Genomic DNA, 23,714 nt, shown 5'->3' on the forward strand with positions numbered 1-23,714 from the left:
TTGGTAAAAAATGGGCAACAGGAGGGGTTCAAATGCAAGGTGTTTTGTGGCAAAATTGTGTTTTATAGTAGAGAGAATCACATTTTGTATGTTTCTAATAAATTTGTTATCTTTTAAGACTAGTTTGAGAAAAATATGGTTAGTTCTGTGTTACAGATACTATGTTTTGTGTCAAAATGTGTTAAGTCCATGCCAGAAATTGCGTTTTGTGTCAAAACGTTTTAAGTCCATGCTATTTTTAAAACAAATTAATTCATTAAAAAAAATCAAAAGTCTCTAGATTTTAACTTAACATGTTTTTATGGTCCTATATATGTCACCTTCACTTCACTGTAATTTTATAGAAATCGAACTTTGTTTCATTGCCATAAAGAAAATTCCTGATTTTCTTCAAAGTGAATCTTGTGGACTTAACACGGTTTGGAAATAAGCTCTTCATATACCGAACAGACAATTATATAGTTATGTGACCTCTGTGTTGAAAGTGCCACCTAACTCTACTATATAGTTATGTGAAAGTAGTATTTCTAGTATTTGAGCGTGCACGTATTATCTAGAATCTATTGTTTAGCGTGCAGGTTTTAGATAATGCATTGTTTAGCGTGCAGGTTTATATAATTCGGGCTATGAAGGGTAGTTCGCAAAAATAATGCACGGGAGAAGAATACATATCGATGAATAGAAACAGGCACTAGAAGTGTATCAGTGGATAAAGAAGGCCAGATATGCTGGAAAACTACAAAGCATAAATTAGTTATCACTTCAATCCATTCTTGGACTTTGGCCTTTTTAATTTATAGTGCCATATTTTTGCAAGCTCACCCAGATCGTGTCCAAGAGTTTTTGAAATATACAGAGATAATAAGGACAGCAGCCTATAGATTATAAAGATTCCCTTTTTTGGGTTGTAGTGATATCATTTTCACTCTTTGGATTCCGCGTTTTACAGTCGGCTGCATGCTGTAGAATTTAAATTGGGTCCAGTATTCTCACTTGCGCTCTGGAATCCTCCATTTTGATTGTTATGGGATTGGGATTCACGTTCCTCAGTCGGGTGGTCGCTGTAGAATAGAAATTGGGTTGAGCCTTTTCGCTCTTACTTTTGAATCTCCCCTTTTGTCTGTTTTTTCTGGGTTGTGCATAAACCCTGTGCTTTTATGCTTAATGGCTGGAATCTTTAATGGAAAAGTGCATGAAATAAATTTATTGTCTATCCCGATGGTCAATAAGTGGTCCTAAGATATTGCATTCTGTGTGTTTCCTTGTCTCTGTCTGGGGTTAACTCAATATTTATAGATGTGGTTACTCAGTCCACCCAGATTATATTTCGGGTTCCCACAGACATTTTAGGCTTTAAATTGCATGACATTTCCATGACCAAATTATAAAATGTCAACCAGACAGACAGATGACAACTCACTGAGTCAACATTGCATTTTTCTTTTACTTTTTTACACCAGAAATGCCACTCAGTTTCACTAAAAAACACACCGGGTTGAAAATGAATAAAAACGTGGGAATTTGGACTCACAAAAAACTAAAATCTGATTAGTGGCATCTCTGTTACACACATTTTTACACATTTTGCATTCTAATTCATCTTTATACAGAATTGCATGACTTCTAAGGACTTTTAACCTGTCTTAAATTTCAATGAACATTATCTAGAGTCCATGACTTTCTCACAACTTTTGCCATTTTTCAAAATTCCATTACTTTTCAAGAATATGTGCATGTGGAAACCTTGATATTGTTTCTAACTTCCCAAATTCAAACTGGAGTTTGGCAACAGATTATATTGAAAAAAAGATGGCTTAAAAACAAATACAAAAAAATTCAAAATCTTGGACATAAAAAAAGCATGCATCCTCCATAACAACTCCTTGAAATTACCTCAAAGGTCTTTGCTGCTTGCTCCCAAAGCATTGTGTGGATTTGTCTTCTTGAGTCAACATCCAATGCTATTAGACCTGCAGAAAGAATACAACACTTAATGTTATATGTGTCCTGGTTCCACAATAACAGAAAAATGACACAAAAAATATTTATATACATTTTTGACCCATCATTCCAACTTCTAGAATGGGTATGGTATGCACAAGAAAAGCTCTCTTCATACAGCAAATAACAACACAATGCTGTGTGTGTCCCATTAATGCCATAATGTACGATCTTATAATATGAAATTGGTTAATTTTTTTCAAACCTGATTTTTTTGTATATTTGTAATGTTTACACATGTCCCAACTTGCACCTAAATGGAATCGGCCAAATTTGTTGTCTTTGTAGGTCAACAGAGCAAAGTTCGACATATTATCATAATTTAAAAATCAAGATAATATGTCCTCCCATAGAACTGCGTGTTAAATGGCCAAAATAACCAGTGGGGTTTCTTTCACTTTACCTTGTCAGTTATTACTAATATTATTTCAACATTTTGAATAAAGAATAACAAAATCAAAATTTGACGGAAATCGTACATTAAGGCTTTAATTAATCCCCCAACTCATTTTTGGAGGGGGGTTAATCACTTTGCAGCACTTTCAGTATCTCCTATGTCTTTTTGGAGGGCTCTTGAGGGCAAAAAATATTGTTTGTCTGCCCTCCATCGACTGACCCAAAATTGGCCAAAATCAGGATTGGCCCTTTAAAACAATGTTGTTGTTTTTTTAGTTTTTAGTTTTTAGTTTATAATTTTAATGGTTTTTACTACATTTTCTGTGCATAAATTTCATTTCAATGCTTGAGTGCAAGCAAACAATTTTTTGGGGCATGATATTATGAGATAATATCGCAAAGTTTGACATTTTTATGTTGAATCCTAAATGGCCAGAGTGCAAAGCATTATGGATTATGATGTAGTGAAATACAGAGTAACATTGTCCATTACCTGCAGCACAGTCCTCCAGCAACACTTTGGCCTGTTGTGTCCTCTTGTTTCTGATCAGCAAATCTAAATGCAGGACGTACAGCTTGCCCACATCTTTGGTCATTGAGAATCGACGGGTCAGTTGGTGACAAGTCTGGCATGCAATGTCAAGTCTAGAAAAAAATATACAAATTTAGAAGGTATGGAGTGTATGCAATAAACAAACCGGAACGGTATAACAATTGAAATGGCAGCCATGCTAGAGGACAGTTCTAAGATAACTTAAGATGACAGAGGGACAGGTCTCTAGATCGATTCCACAAACATTCATACCTATCACACATTTTATTGTATTATCATGTGAATTTTCCCATGGTACCTTATGGAGGACAGAATTTTATTTAAATGAGGATGACTCTGTTATGAGTGACGTCGTATTGCATACCCTCTATATGGAATCCTTCATCTACCGGAGGAGCCAGCTAGAAAATATGCTCTCTACGTATACAAACTAATGGCAAAAGAAGTCCGGTTGCATTATTACAAGCCGACGACAAAGTCGGCTTGTTCTGTCTTCCGTCAATTCTTTCTTTCTTTCTGGCAACCAGCCTCTTCTTCTACAAACAAAATATGCCAAAGCTCTAATTAATACATGTTGGTCACTAGTGGCATGGGTATTCAGGGTGTTCACAGCTTGACCATTGCTTGACCTTTGACCCCGTATGCAATACAAACTAAATTTGAACAACATGAAATGTCAAATCTTAGTGCTGCATATGATAGACCTTAGTAAAACAAAACAAAAAGTCAATGGTGACCTCCTTGTACAATGTTTACTTTGGGGTCAAAAGGTCAAAATGTGTAAAATTTCAAACAACGAGGTAGGGCAAATCTGAGTGCTGTATATGATAGACCTTGGTGAGACAAAACAAAAAGTCAATGGTGACATCTTTGTACAGTGTTTACTTTGGGGTCAAAAGGTCAAAATGTGTAAAATTTCAAACAACCAGGTATGGCAAATCTGAGTGCTGCATATGATAGACCTTAGTGAGACAAAACAAAAAGTCAATGGTGACCTCTTTGTACTTGGGGTCAAAATGTGTAAAATTTCAAACAGCGAGGTATGGCAAATCTAAGTGCTGCATATGATAGACCTTAGTGAGACAAACCAAAAAGTCAATGGTGACGGACAAAGTTTAGGGGTCGAAGGTCAAATTTTGAAATTGGTCAAAATTGACCCATTAACGTTATATTTACTGCCGGCGGCTTGTACTCAGAATCTATTGACTCTAGTTACATTTTACTTCTTATTTCGCTATTGTGTATCCTATGTATTTGAGGTCAAGCCTGGGGAAGGGTCAAACTTGAGTGACCAAATAAGAAAATCTGGACCTTCTACATCAATATCCATATAACCAGAGACAGTCCAAGGGGCAGGGGGAACACTTGCCCTCCCAAAACTTGTTTTCTCCCCACTCCCCTGAGATCCACTGGTTGCCCATCCCACTCAAATCAATAAAAAAAAACCACTATTTTCGGCATAAAAACCCTCAAAATGTAAGCATCATTGCTCCCCCACCATTTCCCCCTGGAAAACGATTGATAGTGCTACCACTGCATAACTTTTTAACTGTTTTATGTCTGAAATATGCAGAGCATTACAGAACTATTATAAACTATACGTTTTACTTACTTGTCATGTTGTACAAGTAATCTGACTGTCTCTGATGCTATGTCCACACTTAAGTCAGGGTGTTCAGTCAATTCATCCACAGCTAATAAGAAAATCAAAAAAATATGCATTATGCATTGAGTTTAAACTTTGCAAACAAGATCAAATGTTTCAGTTTCAGTTTATTTTCAGCATACAATAGTACTCAACAATTAATACTATAGGCTTGTTTGTACTCATTTTAATGCATTTTTCATGCTGATTCCAAATATGGTCATGAAAATTTACATTTCTGAAATTTTTGAATTTTAAAAACATTTTTGAAACATGTCGTCTTCAGTCGACACTCGTGTGAAGAGAGTTAAAAGAGCAAGGCTCGAAATGTATGGTCAAATGAGAAAACATTGCCTTATTTTGATAGATTGAATACTCAGAGCGCCAACTGAGCAGTAATTTAGAGAGAAAATCTGTAATCATGAAAATGAAAGTTTTGAGTCTGTGCTGACTGAAATTCAATGCTTTTCGCCAGCGCATAGGGCGCTGGTACCTAATTCTGAGATGGGGTTTGTGTTCACTAAAGATTAGCTAAGATTATAGCCTTCTTCTATTGGTATGAATTATTTTTTTTACTTCTCGTGGTGGAAATGTTTTTGATGTCTGCTAAGTCGATTTGCAAGGAAAAGAATGTATGTTTTGCCGTTTCAACGAATCTAAAACGATTGAGTATTGCCAAAGTTATGTTTGAATTAATTATGACTTAAAAAGTTATCATAGGTTAGGCCTACACATATAAACATAAACTTGTTCAGCAATCAGCATATCAAAAAAAATGACATGGTCAAAGCGGGGAATGATCACGAGGTCATATCAGTGGACTACTGATAGCATGATGTTTGGTTGCCTGTGAGTGCATAATTGATATGTTGATAACAGATCTAATAATGTTGTGGAATCAAAATCTTCATTTTATGGACCACATTGAAGTCAAAGTAATTATCTATCCTATCCTGTATCGTTTTATGGATAAAATTGACTCAAAATGTTATTGATGATATTATTGCTATCTTTAACATCAGTTTTGTCTTTTCAACGGAAAAATCCGATTGAAAATAAAGTTTTTAGGGGCTAGCTATAATATTGAACAATATATCCCATATTTTGACATGCACTTATAGAAAATAAATAAATTATTGTCTTACTTTATAAATGATAAATAGGGTAAATTGGGGTAAATGGAACGCTTAAGCAATAAATCACTTTCTGTGGTCAGGAGGGTATCCATATATGATTTTTGTTTGTTTCAATAAGTAGATAATATGTGTACATCCATATCAAAAGGATGCACTTGTCGGCTGCTACATGTGACCCTTTTTACATAATAGCTAGGAATAAAATACCAGACTCATCTCAAGTAAATATCACTTAAATTCATCCGCAAGTCACATGCTGGTTTAGGTTTGTTCTCTGTATTCCTAAACCATGGCTTGGGGATGATTTGAAGTGACCTGCACTTGAGATAAGTCTGGCATTTATTACTACCTGTTATGTTAAAAGAGACACATGTAGCAGCCGACAAGTGCATCCTTTTGATATGGATGTACACATATGTTTTTACAACTTGTTTTAACAGATACACTCCCATTTTATGGCTTTGTTTCTTGTATCGGTCCAAATACATGCATGGTCATGGTGTTCCAGTTACCCCAACAAATTGGGGTAAATGGAACAGTGGGTTGGGTAATTGGAACAAGGGGCATTACTTGCAAGGAGCCTACATTCATAGCTATATTTACATTGAAAAGACATCAGAATAATTTATTTAACATATATTTTGTGACTAAACAAAAGATTAACAAAAATAATTTTGTTTTCATGTTTTTTATAAACATGGTAAATACCACGTAAAAAAACACTTTCTCTCGGTACATAACAGAAAAAAATGGTTTTCATATTTTAAAAAAATCAATAGGAGGCCTAATCTACCACGAATTAGTTATTTGTAATATATAATTTCATAATAATTAAACCAATTAGTAAAAAAAATATTAACATGTTATATATATTTGAAGTCAGTCAACCGTGTTCCATTTACCCCAAGTGGATCTGTTGTGGGGTAAATGGAACACCAAACTAATTAATTAGCTAATTAGCATATTAATTTGCATAATTTCATCATTAAAATCTGCTATTTTATTGTTTAAAACATTTATGTTATTGTAGATAACAAACATATTGCCAATATTGTAAGACAACTCTCAGCACAACATTCAAATATTTAGGACTCAATACCCTTAAATTAGTAATGTTCACTGAACCGTAGCACCACTTCAAGGTCAGTGATAACATTTGAGATTTTCTTCCACTCAAATATCGAGTAAACCCACGCTTGGGGTATGAAACGAAAGCAGAACGTATGGCGTTGGGGTAAATGGAACAGTCGGTATGATTTTGCCCAATTTTTTTCTTGATTGAGGGAATTGTATTCTCAGCGTTCCATTTACCCCACCGTTCCATTTACCCCAATTTACCCTACTGTAAAATGACACATAACTAAAGTGAGGCCAATTTCTATCTTTTTTATTTGATTCATAAAATTACATTCAACAAAATGATTGAAGACTGAGAAAACACACAATGCAGACTACAGAATGGAGTAGGTAAGATGCCATGTCCATAGCTTTGCAGGAGTTTCGGACTAACAATCAACACATTCAAAAAATACAGTTTAAAAGTGAAGATTGTAGTGAATGATCAGTCCTTTATCATGTGCTTGCCACTATCTACTTTATAGTAAACTATACATTGCGAAATAATATAAAATTATTTTAAAATAAAATGTGCATGTAAGTTGAGTTAACATAGCGAATTAACTAACAACTGCAGTGTATTTCCTGATTTTTATAATAAGCATGGGTAAAAAGCAGTAAAGACAAAAATACAGAACAATTTGGAGTAATGAATTAAAGAGTTGACAGGAGTTATAGGAGTTAATGTGTTTTGCTGTTTCAGTGTGCATGTTCTCACCATTGATGGTTTGGTGAACTGTCATGTAACATGGATGTAAGCGTGATCCTAAAAATGCCTTTCACGGTGACCCAAACTATTTACAAGACCTCTTCTGCATTGGCGCTGGCCTTCCCTTTTAAAGGGAATTTTTATTGTAACTAAATGCAGCATTACAAAGCCAGTCGATCGTGCAATAGTTTGGCCAAATTACTAGAATCGGGTTGCATATTTTTGGTGCTAAAACAGAAGAAACGGGGTGGGGGGGGGTATGATCACCAAGTGCCCGCTTATTTTTTCCCAAGAACAAATTTTTCAAAGATGATGTGAACCCTATATTATGTAAGATTTTGAGTAAAAATGCACCTTGATTTCAATACCCTTTCCATGTTACGTATGTGATGTACATACATGTAGCTGATATTGAAAGAAGACCCTATTTACCGGTATTTTTATTCAATGAAAATCCCAGGGGGACCACTCATATAAAAAGTTGTAAGCATGCGTGTGAACAAAAACGCGGAATATGGGTGGTTTTTTCTACTGCAACACGGGCCCGCACGGGCCCGTGTTAAGGGTCTCAAAATCATTGATTATAGCAAATAAGGGTGTCATTTTTGACACCATGTGTCCGTGCTAAGGGTAGTTAAATCTAATCCTACCCCTACAATATACATAATAAAATACACTGCCCTAATAATGCAGGTGATAATTATGTTGAACAATGATAACTGAGTAGGCCTAAGCCTACCAAATCCAGTTAGGAAGTATCCAATTAGAGTATAATAATCAAGGAAATAAGAAACCTTGAAAGTTGATGTCTTTTACTTTTTTCTTCAAAATTGATCATGCATCCTTGCTAAGGGTTGGATTTAATCCACTTGTAACTTTGTCCTTGTTAAGGGTATGGTTAACAAACCATTATCCTTGTTAAGGTTCACTTTGAAGACACAATGGTTGTCCTTGTTAAGGGTGCTTTTCTGAAGTGCATTCACACGCATGCTTACAACTTTTATATATGAGTGGCCCCCCTGGGATGAAAATACGCACTTGTCAATACAGAAATGTGCTCCCCCGGAAAAAATATTTAAATAAGTATACCAAATTGAAGTGACCATGAAATGCTATTTGGTCAGGCATTTCGTGATCCACAGCATCATCCCCTCACTTTTCTCAAAAAAAGTTGAGATTTTTATACCACTTGAAATCTCTGGCTACATAATGTTTATGTACAAAAAGATTTTGCAGATTAATTTGTTTTTATATCATGAAATTTGAATTACGTTCTGGTACACCAATACGCGGATTTAGGGTTTCTCTACCGGAAGTCAATTTGTGCCGAAATTCCTTCCCACAATGCAATATGCGTATTGCATAACAAAGAATATTGATTAACCTCCTAACTGTATCTATTGTTAGGAGGTTAATCAATATTCTTTCTTATGCAATACGCATATTGCATTGTGGGAAGGAATTTCAGCACAATTGACTTCCGTAGAGAAACCCTAAATCACAGATACCCTCTCCCCCACTTCAATGTTGATGAAAGCACTTTTCTCATTGGGCTCTCCAGTCTCCCCAACATTTAATTTGTTTGAGGGGGAATGGGGGAGGGAAGGGGAAAGGGAAGGTTTGTACTTCTCATAAAACATAGTTATACTAATTTCACTGAACTCTCGGAGCAGCAATGAAGAGTTCCAACATACTGTCAAAGTGGGCCAACTATTTATTTCTTTGATTGTAGGCCGGTGTTTCACAACATAGTTCTAAAAACTACAACTTAAATCTACTGCACCTTAAATCTACACATGATGAACAATACAAATAGCTAGGCCTGAGCAAAATCAGTGAGTCAGTGGCATAGCCAGCACTGTTTCAAGGGGGGCAAGGCAAATTTTAAGGCCCCTTAAACATCGTCGACGAAAATGGCAAAAAATGGGCTAAAAATACAAAAAAGGCCTAAAAATCTTAAATATCGGGGAGGTCACCATCCCAAATAGGGGGTAAGACTTTTCACAGGGGGCAGCTGCCCTCTTGTCTATACCACTAGATCAAGTTGACCTCAAATGACTTGATCTCAGTATCGCCCCAGTTTTTACACAACTGTTTTGGTCACTAATTTCCGCGATATTCCGGCAGCGACATCTGCCGTTTCTCATTGACCAATTCAATGTGGGATGCGGCTGGAGGTCACCAGCATTCATTATAAGTCAGAGTTTGGTCAAAGGGCAGTGGCGTAGCATGGGTCATCATATTGGGGGGGGGCACCAACCATGATTGGGGGCACCGGGTCTGATTGGGGGCACAAGCCGTTTTTTGACCATTTTCCTATATGGGATTTTCTAAATTTTGCAATCGATTGGGGGGCCACATGTTCCCTGTGCCCCTATGACGCTACGCACCTGTCAAAGGGTGATCGTGGAAAGCAGTGACCAGCCATAAACCATGGAAAACGAAGCATGCAAGGTCAAATTGAAATTTTATACGATCAGGGCTGGGTAAGTGTGTTAAGGGTGTGGATATATTCTTACCTGATTGTAGCTTTGTATCTCCAGACTCACTGTACATGAGAATCTTGATTTTTAGATGAATGCCAAATGGATGATTATGTTCCTAGGGGATAAAAAGAGAAACAAGTGCATTTTAGGTAATGCTAGGATCCTATAGGCTCAGGGTGCTCAACTTTTATGGGCTAGAGGGCTACATTGTCAATTTCATAGAGTTTGTTGAGCCACATAATTGCCTTATTGGGCTATTCCAAATAAAATCCACACTGCCCTTGTTGAAGATTTAGATTAAGTGTTCTACAAAGGGAGTATGAGGTTTGCCAATTGGGTAACTTCTATTTGAAATACTCACTTCAGTTGTAGAAGCTATAGGTGAACTGGTGAAGCCATAATACAGGGGGAGTTATAGGTTTCAGAATGATTAACCCTGACCAATTCCATTTGAAAATGTGGGTTTCAACTGGAATAGCCCATTATTAACTTAATGCCACTCCTGTCAATTATACACCCTCAGATTCATTTTGAGAAATAAAGCACAGCTTGTTGGTGGCATACCAGTTCAGAAGTATGTTACTGAGGGGAAGCGACCATTGACCCTGTCATCGCGTATCCAGAAACTACCGGTCGCGTAGACGCACTTGAATGCGCCCTATACACGTTATTGATCGCGTAGGACGCTTGTGCTGGCGACGCATTCGTTAGCACCACAGCGACCCCCCGCGTTGTCATTTTGTGGTTCGCAGGATTTTTTTCAGGCTCTGTAGCGTGCAAATTTGGCTTGTGCGATTTTTACAGTGGGGGATCTGGGCATACCTTATTTTAAACCTAGCCGTTTTATATATTCATGCCATTATTTTTCGTAAGAAAAGGCTTTGCGGGTCGCATTGGACATATTTGAGGGACACAAATGACCCACAAGTGGCAGGTTGGCCATCTCTGAATAGGGTATTCCAGTTGAAATCCATACATCCCACATGGAAGACATGGCCTCAGGTGTATATTTCAAATGGAGTCACCCATTCAGGTAACCCTATTTGAAATTCACACAGATTAAGGTCATGTCTTCCATATATGGGAAGTATGGATTTCAACTAGTATAGCCCACTATTGGTGTTGTTCATATTCAGTTTACCTTGATATTTGGAACAACACATCTCAATTTACTGTTGACATGATGTTGAAATCTATTGATTGCCTTTTATCATATTTACCATCAGACTTTCAGTGTAATAACAAGTATTATATCACTCATACATAAATTCTAGACAGTTCATTGGTTGATTACCATTTGCCATTTTTACCATCACCCTCTCCGTGTGATAGTCTTTACTATCATAGTGCTCTGTCAGTAAAGCGCCCTGCGCCAAGCCGTCGCGCTGACTCTTGGACTCGCCGATTTAGTTATGGGTTGGGCCCCAAAATGTGAAGTATATCACAGCAAAACATGGTGTTATGTTGATGAAAAATGTATTTCCTACCTTAAATAGTATTTTAGTAATAGAATTTATGCATGAGTGATATAAAACAAATATTAACTGTCTTAAATTTGTGTAATGGTGAAATATAATCACGAGGTGAAAGATGTATTGTTCCATTCCACTCGCCGTTCCGGCTTGTGGAATGGAACAATCCATCTTTCACCTCGTGATTATATTTCGACCATCACACTCATAGACAGTTAATATTTGTATACCATCACAGTGCTGCGACATAGTACACTTTCCTCAGGCCTTGCACTGACTCTAAGACTCACCAATTTAGTTTACTGGAGTTAAACCTATGTTATGTGACACAAAACACTGACAAATAAAAGTTAAGCTTTGTGAAGAAACTTTTATATATAGTAATGCATGATCCTTAACTTAGTTAGAGAAACTACAACTGACGGGTATAATGACGGCGATAATACCATGAATTATACAAACTTTTTGCTGAACAAGGTGTACGGTCAGGTCAACACTAATTGAATTAGTCTTAGACCTCCAGTCTTTTTGTTAACCTATACAGTTATGGGATGGACCCCAAAAAGTGAGCCAAGGCAAAACACAGTGTTATATTATTGAAAATATTTATTGTTAATAGAATGTATGTACAAGTGATATAAAAATATTAAGTGTCTTAAATTTGAGTCATTTGTTGAAATATAATCACTTTGTGAAAGATGTATTGTTCTATTCCACTCACTGTTCTGGCTTGTATTGTTCTATTCCACTCACTGTTCTGGCTTCTGGTTTGTGGAATGGAACAATGCAACTCTCACCTCGTATTTTTATTTCGACCATCACACTATTAGACAGTTAATAATTGTATAAAATGCTATAATCAGTAGGTAGCATGCTGGTATCTTCAGTAAATAGTATGCTAGTATCTTCAGTAAATAACATGCTGGTATCTTCAGTAGATAGCATGATGATAGTATCTTTAGTAGATAGCATGCTGGTATCTTCAGTATAAAGCATGCTGCTATCTTAAGTAGATAGCATGCTGGTATCTTCAGTAGATAGCATGTTGGTATTTTCAGTAGATAGCATGCTGGTATCTTCAGTAGATAGCATGCTGATATCTTCAGTAGATAGCATGCTGGTATCTTCAGTAGATAGCATGCTGGCCAGTATCTTCAATAGATAGCATGCTGGTATCTTCAGTAGATACCATGCTGGTATCTTCAGTAGATAGCATGTTGGTATCTGCAGTAGATAGCATGCTGGCCAGTATCATCAATAGACAGCATGCTAGTATCTTCAGTAGATCTCATCAGTGTGGGGTTTTTGTTTCATATCTTCCTGGGAATGGTGAAGAAACTACATACATAGTAAGTTGTACAACTGCAAAAATTGATCAAGTTTTGATCTTAGACTAGTATAAATGTATTTTTAAGTTTGTAAAGGTTATCCAGGATATGACTTTGGTTAGGTCCCCATTACAATATTTGCCCTAATTAGCATTCCTCTCTTAAAATGTGCCCCCTACAGAATTTTTCTACTGACAAATGTTCATTTTCCCCCTTTGAAATGCACGTATACAACAAAATTCCATCAAATGTATTCCATAAATTCAAAACCTTCCTCTTTTGGATTATGGATAATTTTAATTTCACAAGGAGTGACTTAAGTTAAAACCACTCGGGGTGGGGTGGGGGTGGGGGACACTAATGAGGTCGAATATGGTATATAATTCATGACATCCTCGCTGGTACCTTAATTTTACTGACACCTTTTCATTTTGATGGTACTCTTTCGTAGAGCTTGATCTCTTTTTCTGCTAGTTCCAGCATGGGAGCTTGCCCACAAAATGAAGACACTCTCTAATACTCTATTAGGATTAATATTATAAAACAGTTTGAAAGGAATAGAGAGTCAACTTAAATTTGACAATTTAAGAATAACAAAATTTTGAAAGTATTTGCTGACGGAAAAAAATATTTATTGACGGAAACGTTTGCAATAATATCAAAAGTTTACCAAAATAGACAATTTTTCTGCACAATCTGATATCGTTTACCACCTTTGCATTCAAAATGTACAGTACGGTTTTTGATGTTATCATTTATTAATGTTTCAATTGTAACAAAACATTACATAATGTTCAATTTGAGATCTTTACCAACAGCTATCACACTAATATACACATATATTTTTTAGCTATTTTTAACTTAGATTTTATTTTCTTTATCAAATTTTTCATCTTTTTCTGCCCTTTTGTGGTAATTTTATACACTTGTGTGCAAATTGAGGGCACTATTTACATATTTTATGTTTAATTTATCCTAATAACTTGAGATATATTTCATGATAAAAAGTACTTTAAAAAATTATTATATTTTGTTATATGTTACTAATTTTAAGTTTTAATGAACAAACAAGATCATCATTAAGATAAATAGCACCATTCAGTACGTGTTCAACTTTCCTTAAAAATGAATAGTTTTGCATGCTATCAAAAAACTGTGACAGGAAAAACACCTGAATGAAACTTCAAGATGTCCTGTCTACAAGCTGTTATTGGCAGTTAACCATTTTCAAATTTTAATATCCTATTCCGAGTTTCTACAGTATAATTTTAACTTTTGCAGAAACACACCACAATCTTTCCTTAGAAATCCTTCGTTGACAATGCTATACACAAATGGATTCACTGCATAATTAATGATAAAAAGATCCGAAAAAAATGAGTAAAACTTTTGACCAAGAAGAAATCTTGATAGAGAAAGCATTCCAAATGTGATTACACATATTACACTGGCTATGAACAGCATCGATGTAACTTTGCCAATTAGGCAGTATTTTGGCTGTTTCTGTGGTTCTGTAACCAATTCAGGAATTTGTGGAGTTACCCGATCATCATCATTTGGGGGACACGAAGACGACATTGGACTATGTGCCCCATTACGCGTGCTTACATAATTGACCCCACTGTCATCGGTATTGTCTGAAACTACACCTGGAATTTGATGCCAGTTGTCAATGTACCTTTCACCATGACAAAGTGAACTTGATGATTGTATGTTGCTGAGACAACGACCCTTTCTATCAGTTTCAAAGTTTGCGACATTGTTAAGATCTGTGAAATCCAGCTGTACTGAATTGGTACCCATCCATCTCTTTTTGGAGGTAGTTTGTTCTTTCAAAATACTAAGGCTGTGACCTATCGGGTAATGACGTATTCGGGTACCCGAGGTAAATTTCGGGCGGGTAACCGGGTACCCGAAATTGCAAAAAAAAAAATTATTTATTTATTTATTTATTTTTTTTTTTCAAAGTTTTTTTTCGGTTTTGTATTTTCTCTGGACCTAGACCTAAATGCTAGGATCATGGTTGACCTAAAAAAAAAATTGAATTTTGCACATTGTTTTGTAATTTTAATATGAAAATTGATACATAGTTTTCATGTCATACTCTATTAATGATATCAAAATGCATTGAAATTGAAATTTTAGGTCCAGAGACCCTGCAAAACCGAAAAAAAAAAACTTTGAAAATTTTTTTTTTTTTTTTTTTTTTTTTGAATTCGGGTAATCCGTAAATGGAATTTGTATCCGGGTAGGGAAAAACGGGCGGGTACCCGAATATCCGGGCTTGAGTCACTGCCTTACAAAATACCACTCAATTCTAGAATATGATCCTTGGATCCAGTATGTTCCTCACACTGCTTCCCTTGTGAGCTCTGATTCTCTGGAGACCGATTTGAATCCTGGTCTTGTCCGGAAGTTAGATCAGGTGATGTTCTCTTTCGTAACATAAGTGCAATTTTAACATACAGAATTAGCAAGAAAGCGGTAAACACTGTAAGTGGAATAATAATAACTATTACCTCTCCCGGTGTCATTTTTTCGGTATAAGCAATGGAAGTGCAATTTATTACATCATCATCACTTTTAATTACACCCATTACTGCACGAATAAAAGTAAGAATAATGGCGGTAAAGGTACAAAAACCAACTAGTCTAAATGCTCTCCGTCTGCCAACAAGCTCCTTGCGATCAAAAGTTTTCACCGATTGATACCTTTCAAAAGCTGCCAACACAAGTAGAAACAATTCCCAGTAGGTGGCGTATAGAAATACCCCTTTTGCCAACGCATACCACACGATGGGCATAGGTTTTGTGATGTAGCTGTGTTGATGCGTTACTATGTATCGATGAGGCAACTGGATGCAACCAAAGAGATCCGCTATTGCGAGCCAAAATATGACAATCTGAGTTGGCTTCATCTTAGCTGTGGAGGTGTAAAGAGTCATTAGTATTAAGATGTTCCCTGGTATACCGATGACACCAACAACACCATACCAAATACCGGTAATGGTACTGCTATGATCCCACATGCAGTCAACATTAATAGGTAAATTTTCACGGGAAAATTTTCTGGACACGTGACCAATGCGTATCAATGTAAGTGTAACCTCGAGCCTGATCCCTGACCCCCGGCGGTGACCTCGCTATTCAAGTCTTTGTTATTTTGAATTGGAATAGTATTTTTGGCCGCAGTTTCGATAGAAATTGTGCATTGCAAAATTATTGAAAATGGTGCAAACTTGATTTCTTCACAATATCATCAAAACGACATTTCAAAAATATTTATCACGGAAAAAATATTTATCTACGGAAACTCTTGTTATAACATTATTAAGTTCCGACAAGTAACTTATTTTGCATCCAAGGAGAAATTCTTCCTATTCAAATATATTTTTCAAGACCACCCGCTGTGCTCGGGGTCACATTCCATAATGCTAATATGTCTGCGCCCATGGGTGTCACGTGTCCAGAAAATTTTCCCGTGAAAATTTTCCTATTAATCTTGACTGGTATACTGGTTTCAAGACATGAAGTCAGTGGTGATGCATGACTTGTGCACAGAAACCTCAGACTAGCAAAGGGAAGCAGATGAGGGTCACAGTCCCACAATGATATGCAGAAGAACGATGTGGTTCAATTTTCAGCTTCATCATCTTTCACATAGATCTAATAAAATTTACTTAAAGCAGTATGTCTTCTACATGCATGTAACCATCCTGCCGAACAAGAGAACACATAGTTTTAGTATACACCCTTAATAAAGAGATATGCCTCATGTAGTTCATCTGCAGTTTAAAAAAAAATTTCAGTACTAAGTCACAACAATTGGCTTTCCAGGCAGCAGTGAATGCCGCAGGCTGCAGTAGTTCTATTTTGAGCAACTCCATAAAAAGCAACACTGGGTATTTGGGCGGGAGAGCACTTGGACGACAGAATTTCTGGTACTCATGGTTATACAAAACACAATCATTGTCATTGCGAATGTACTTCTAATAGCAGAATGTTAATCAGATTGTTTCGTATTTACTACTAATACCGGTCTGAAAACAAAGGTCAGTAAGTGTCAGTCTAACAATCCATCAATTCACTTGTCAAGCAATTCCATTGCTGCTTGTTTTACATGGCTATTACTCCAACACTTCATTCCTTATTTTCAAATGAAGCATACATTATTATGCATACCTCATTAGATTTGCAGGGGTATTAGAGGCCACATGTCAATCATCTAGCATATAGCAGACTATCTCTTGAATTTCTTCTTTTTTCCATTATTTTTTCCCTTTCATTTTTTTCTTTCAAAGCTATATTTCTCTCAATAGCTAATAAATACATGCAAAGAACTTCCACAATTTTAATTCTGGCTGTCATGGTCATAGCTATATAGAGTTATTTGTGTACTGCAAAAGTGGAATTTTTTGCGCTTTTTGGATTCGAAGCTGCTACCGTGAAAATAACAATGCGTGAATACATTCATTTTGTGTATAGGTCAATGTACGAAACTTGGAATCACAAATTTAAAAACAAGGGAAACAGTTCAAAATTGGAAAAGTGCGAAAAATTAATTGCACAAAAATTTCCACTTTTACAGTATACAGTTATTTTAATTTATATTTCATGATGTAAAATAAAGACTTTTCAGCTTTGTATTATGGTTGGTGAGTGCACAGATCACGAAGCGTGCACGGCCGTGAAGCAGCCTTAGAACGCATGGATTTTGTAATGTCAGAGAGCGCCTGTCATGATCCCCTTCCCACTGAACAAGTGGTAAGTTGTATTACATGTGTGTTTGTGAAGTGGATGGGGTGTGGGTTTGTGGAGGGCTTGTGGGTTGTATACACATTGGGTACCTGAAGAGGTTTGTGGATGTGTGGATTTTTGTGTGAGGGGGCAATGGGGTGTTGTGTTATGAGCTGGTGAGTGGGTGTTACTGTGACTTTTAATGCAATTAGGTGATTAGGTCTTCTAAGACTGTACATTAAATATTGATTTGTACATGTAATTGTGAGTAACTTCACACAGGGACTAACTTATCTGCAACTTCCCTATAACTTGCCCCAACAATGTCTTAGCTAGTCACCCATCCACCTGTCATTTGGGATGGGCAGTTTGCTCCTGGGACAGGCAAGATTAATGCCTGTGGCATATGTTAAATTTTAAAAATAATGCTTGAATAAGTTCTGTGAACTCAAAATAAGACAAGACTAATAAGATAACAATAGATACTTGAACTGAACCTCCTAAAGGTGCAGAGATCTGGTTTATGTTTTCAAGATTATAAGCATGTATGCCATTCTATATCAATACAAAATGTTATACGTCTCATTTTTTTCGGCAATTACAAGCAGAATAATCTATATGATAAGGTCTGTATGCACAAAAGAGTTAGACCGGGTATAAAGTTAAGTCTAAGGGGTGGAATTTAGTACCAGGAGAAAAGACAATTTTCCTTTACACTTTCTTAAGTTAACTTGTATTATTTTTGAACTTTGCATTTAAATCTTTAGAATTTGCTAGCTACTCTAGGAAGGAAATAAGAGTAAAGGCCCATTCCTGATGGAACTAAATTCCACTTTAACCAGGTCTAACTTTAGACTCGGTCTAACTCTTTTGTGCATACGGACCTAAGGGTTTTAAATTTATACTATACTTACAGTATTGGCCAGACCCACAGAATTGAGTGCCTGTTGACAATATTGTACTGGATCCCACTGAATATATGCTGTGGCGAGAAGTCTCAGAGAACGTGCCTATAAAACATAACAAGAGATATTATTCATGAGCAAAATGTTACGAAAATGCCGGGGGTCACTCACTGTGTAACTTGCTACACACTTATGTCCAAAAATGTTTCACAAAATGCCCCATCTCCAATGTTGGCATGCTTCAGACCTGCCAACCTACCAAAGTCAGAAAGAAGGACATTTGAGGCCAAAACCTTGTACATGTACACAAACCAGGGACCGACAAATTCAAAGACTTGAGGTGTGCAATACTTTCAGAATTCAGAGGTTTTGCAGGTCTAAATTTATCTCAATAGACTAAGGGGGCTGGCATTTTCTTCGGAAGGGGGGGGTCACAAATATGTCGGTGACCGAGTCAATTTTTTATGACCCCCTATCGCTGGGCAAAAAATGTTTACGACCCCCCTATCGCTGGTCGAAAAATTTTATGACCCCCCTTCCAACTACATAGACTCAAGAAAAATTATTCATTGCGAACTAAGGCGCCGAGCGCAAAACTTAAAAGTGAAGAAAGTGTGTGGAGCGTGGTAAAATTTTTATTGTAAGTGTAAAGAAGGCGCGCGTGAAGCGTGTACAAATTTTGCATAGATTGTATGCACATTTCGACTCATGGTTAAAGAATGCGAAAGAAGCCGCTGAAAATTTTAAGTCACCAGCCCTTAATAATTCTATAACCCCCCTATTTTGGGTGTTAAAAAATTATAACCCCCTATTTTTGGTCTGAAAATTCTATGACCCCCACAGTATTTTTGTGACCCCCCCTTCCGAAGAAAATGCCAGCCCCTAAAGAGAATGCTATGGCAAAATTTTGCATCATTTTCTGCTGTTCTTACATTAAATTTGCCATCATTGAAATTTTTAGAAAGCAAGCAGGACTGTCCCTCACTTTCACTTTGGAAAACCCCAAATGAGGGACAGTCCCTCAAAATGAGGGACAGTTGGCAGGCCTGATGCTTTGTCTTACTCTATGCTAATATCGATCTATTACTCCACATGATCAGGATGATTCTTTTTGAGGTACAAATAAAAAGGCACTGGGCTGGCTTAACATTATTTTTGCTTCAACCTGCCCTTCCACCCAACAGTCAACTTATTTTTTGACAGCTCTAGCATCATCCCAACCCCTTGTTGACAGGTCTGGTCTATACTTATCTGTTAGTTTTATACAGGGGGAGGGGGTCTTGTAGCTTCTATGATGTCAATTTCTTGGGTTCAAATAAAAGGCTCTGGCTGGCATACTATTGCCTGTCTTATCTCAAGTTGAGAGTAACGCCATGTTGGATTTTGCAGTGGCAGATTCAAATTGCGCGCAAAACTAACCCTGTAAGGCGAATATAAACACATAGTTAGAGCTAAACACAGCCAAAAAAGAAAGTCTCCAGTAGTTCCATCCCCATTTAATCAGAGTCTGATGAGTTTATGGCAAAATAATTTATATAATAGTTTTCTATACACTTTCCTTCAAACGTTGATACCAAATTTGATATAAAAAGTTTAATCATCATGAGTATAGGAGCCGTTGTTTGGAAATTCGTGCAATTTTAAAAATGACAAATTACGAATTGACCACGCAAAATCCAGTGCATGGTATCAGCTTATTATGTAGCCTGAAGCAACCCGTACAGGAATCATTGCACACTTGCCTGCGCACAATTGAAAGAGCGTGGTATTTGATTTGCATTTTGACATGCATGGGTAAACCTTTAACCTGCCGGCCTATTCAGGCGACGTAATTCTTGGCACTCACGCTAGCTCTGCTACGTGATACAGTTCCCTATGTCATTTTTAAAATTGCGCGAATATCCAAACACCGGTTTCAATGCTCACGATGATTAAACTTTTGATATCAAATTTGGTATCAACCTTTGAAGGAAAGTGTATAGAAAACTATTATATAAATTATTTTGCCATAACCTCATCAGACTCTGATTAAATGGGGATGGAACTACTGGAGACTTTCTTTTTTGGCTGTGTTTATATGCTGGGGATGCAACTGCATAACACACTAATTTGAATCTGCCACTGCAAAATCCAACATGGCGTTATGCGGCTGTCAGTTGCAGCCCATGCTCCCTGGGATCCGGGGATCGCGGGGACTTAGGCGGGGATGTAATTTTGGCAACTGTTACAAACATGTAACAGTCCCCGCTAAGTCCCTGCGGGGAGGGGCAATATTTTCTTGTACATCCCCGGCCAAGTCCCTGCCTCTAACCCCGGGGCAACCGCCGAAAAGATCACAAAATGTGCATGAATTCCGAGACTCAAATCATAATATCAAAGAATAGTAGTTTTGCTTCAACCCCACATTTCCCAACCCCCTTGTTGGCAGGTCTGGTCTATACTTATCTCTTGGTCTTAAAACTATGATATCCATTTCTTGGGTTCAAATAAAAGGCCCTGACTGGCTTAGGGAGGACAGTTTTTATGGTCTACTTAGCTCAGCAATGCTCTGCTGTCTTCGATAGCGCATTGTATCGGAGAGGTACCTGGCTTTTATCGAAGCCCAAACCCATAAAAGCTTGTAGCAAACTCTGTCAGACTCCGCTCAATTGTACACTATGCTCCGATACCACGCGTTGACCAAAATATCGATTGAATCAATTTTACGACCATGCTTGAATTAACAACCACTTGAAACCCAATTACACCACTTTGTGTAAACATAAACTTACACGCATTATTGACTTTCTATTGACCGGAGACATGACCCCAGACATGCTTATTTAATGACCACTTGAGAAGGTGATGAGTGGGTCGTCATGTACTTACTGAACACAAAGGAAATTGATTATTGTTTTGCCATCGACTGTGTTTATAATCCTGCTGCTCTGCTGAGCGCTCCGATAGATATCAGCAAACTCGTATACTGTTCGCTTGTTCCTATCGAACGCTCTAGCGTACATGAACCATTATCGAAGACAGCAAAGCATTGCTGAGCTAAGCTTGTAGTAGACCATAAAAACTGTCCTCCCTTAATAGTAGGTTTGCTTCAACCCTGCAATTCCCCAAATCTCCACCCCACCCCCACCCCTTTGTTGATAGGTCTGGTCTATACTCATCTACCAGTCTTATAGCTTCTGTGATATCCATTTCTTGGGTTCATATAAAAGGCCTTGACTGGCTTACCTGTAGTTTTGCTTCAACCTGGTGCCTTCCTTTGCCAATCTCAAGACTTTCCCTAAATTGTAAATAAACATGTTATGGGATTAGACCAGTATATTGGGCTAGTATTCCATTTAAAATCCACACTACCCCTGTGCAAGATTTAGCTAAAAGTCTTCCACAGAGGGAGTATGAGTTTCAAATAGAATAGACAGTTGGGCAACTTCTATTTGAAATACTCACTCCAGTTGTGGAATATATAGGTAAAACCATAATACAGGGGGAGTATGGGTTTCAAAATTATTATTCCTGACCAATCGGGGGCCAAGATTGACTGAATTTTGGCGTCGTCATTGGTTTTACACATAAACATGAAAATGTCTCAAATAATTCCAAAAGGGTATGCATGTTATTAAGCACTATTTTATCAGTCTAAATCCGTTGAGGTTCGACAGTGAACCTCATTGTAAAGTACTGTTTTTTGAATGTTTTGTATGAATAACGCACAATATGTTTATGATATATACTAAAAATTTCTTCCGTCGTGTACCAATGTTAGCGTGGTCTAGCGGTAAGGTCTTCGCCTCCCACGCAGAGGGTCCCGAGATCGATTCCCACTCCCGGCTATAATAGTCACATTCATTTTGTATACATTGCACTGAGAAATATATTTTGTGCATTTTTTTTCTGTAACGGGGGCAATAGAACTAAAAACGCACCTCGGCACGGGCGTCCAACGTGCAGGCAGTGTTGCCGTCATATTGTCTGTTTTGTTTACGCTATTGGCTGTTGCCACATGAATAATGTCGGCCACCGTCGTCTGTGACCAATTACATTTGAAAAACATACTCCCTCTATGGAAGATATTTCCAAACTCTTCCACAAATTGTAACCATTCAGCTAAAATTTTGAAAAACTTCTGAATTTTTGTGTCCAGTGAACTAAAATAGGCTAAATCATAGATTGCGGAGCTAAAAAAATTCAAAAAATTTCTAAATTTGGAATTTCAGTTCAGAAACCCCTATTTTGCCCAAAAATCAGTTAGCAGTTGGTGAAGCCAGCCAAGGCTTTGGTTCAGTATGTTAAGGCATCATTATTCATAGCATGAACTTGAGCAAGTCATATTTGGTTAAGTTTGTTTGGCTTGCATAATTGAAGGAAAAAATGAGACTTGTAACATTGTGTATTGATATAGAATGGCGTGCATGCAGTGAAGGGGGCAAGCAATTGGGATGGTGCGCACTTATGTGATTTTACGCAAGTGTAAGGTCGGACTTTATTAACATGTGCAGTAACAAGAAACAAATAATTTCTGTAAACTTAAATGTGCTTAAACAAAGTACTTCACAGAACAAAACAGAAAAGCACAGATTCAAAATATGGTATGGCCAGCAGTACCATAGCCATCTGGGTGGGGGGAAGAGTGCCCACTCTGACCCCACAAAAATTGAAAGAGAAAAGTACCCCTCTGACAAAAAATGAAAGAGAAAATTAGGAAGGCAAAAGAAAGGAAAAGGGGCAAATAGCCTGTTTTCCACCAAAATTCACCCCGCTCATGGGCCAAAATAGTGTAAAATACCAAATTGTTGCAATAAAGCCATTTTGACCCCAATCATGTGCAATTTTGGTGTGCTACGCATGCACATTGTCCCAATAAAGAATTTTCTGTACAGTTTCCACTGATAATACATGTACAGTTTCCACTGATAATGCCATGTCAAAATAATGCAACCATCATTTTTTTTTTAGTCAGTGCCCTCAATTCCCAACCCTCCCCAAAAAAAAGCTGGCTATACGCCCCTGATGTCAAGGCATAAACTCACAAGTGTCATCACATTTACAGGGGCACAAAAGTGAACACAGGCCCGAATGCAGGGTCCCCTAAAGGTTCACTTTTTGCTACTGTTCTTTTTTTCAATAAAAAACTCAAAAGGTGTCCACTTTTTGGTGATAAGGCATTACAAAAATACCACTAAATGAGCAATTTTCAGGCAGTTTAGGTCCACTTTTCACAACAAAATCTGTGCAA

General features: G+C 37.2%; 1 protein-coding gene across 1 annotated transcript in view; it reads right to left on the bottom strand.

Moving 5' to 3' along the window:
* LOC140141615 (testis-expressed protein 11-like) overlaps positions 1–23,714 on the bottom strand; it is a 54,706-nt gene that overhangs the window by 15,570 nt on the left and 15,422 nt on the right. Inside the window, exons 9-14 of the mRNA XM_072163527.1 lie at positions 21,710–21,761; positions 18,494–18,589; positions 10,076–10,157; positions 4,563–4,644; positions 2,891–3,042; positions 1,894–1,970 (exon numbers count right to left, since the gene is read on the bottom strand). Coding sequence (XP_072019628.1) covers positions 1,894–1,970; positions 2,891–3,042; positions 4,563–4,644; positions 10,076–10,157; positions 18,494–18,589; positions 21,710–21,761 — 541 coding nt within the window. The remainder of the gene's footprint in view (positions 1–1,893; positions 1,971–2,890; positions 3,043–4,562; positions 4,645–10,075; positions 10,158–18,493; positions 18,590–21,709; positions 21,762–23,714) is intronic.

This window comes from Amphiura filiformis, chromosome 19 (assembly GCF_039555335.1).
Source record: "Amphiura filiformis chromosome 19, Afil_fr2py, whole genome shotgun sequence".
Lineage (NCBI taxonomy): Eukaryota > Metazoa > Echinodermata > Ophiuroidea > Amphilepidida > Amphiuridae > Amphiura > Amphiura filiformis.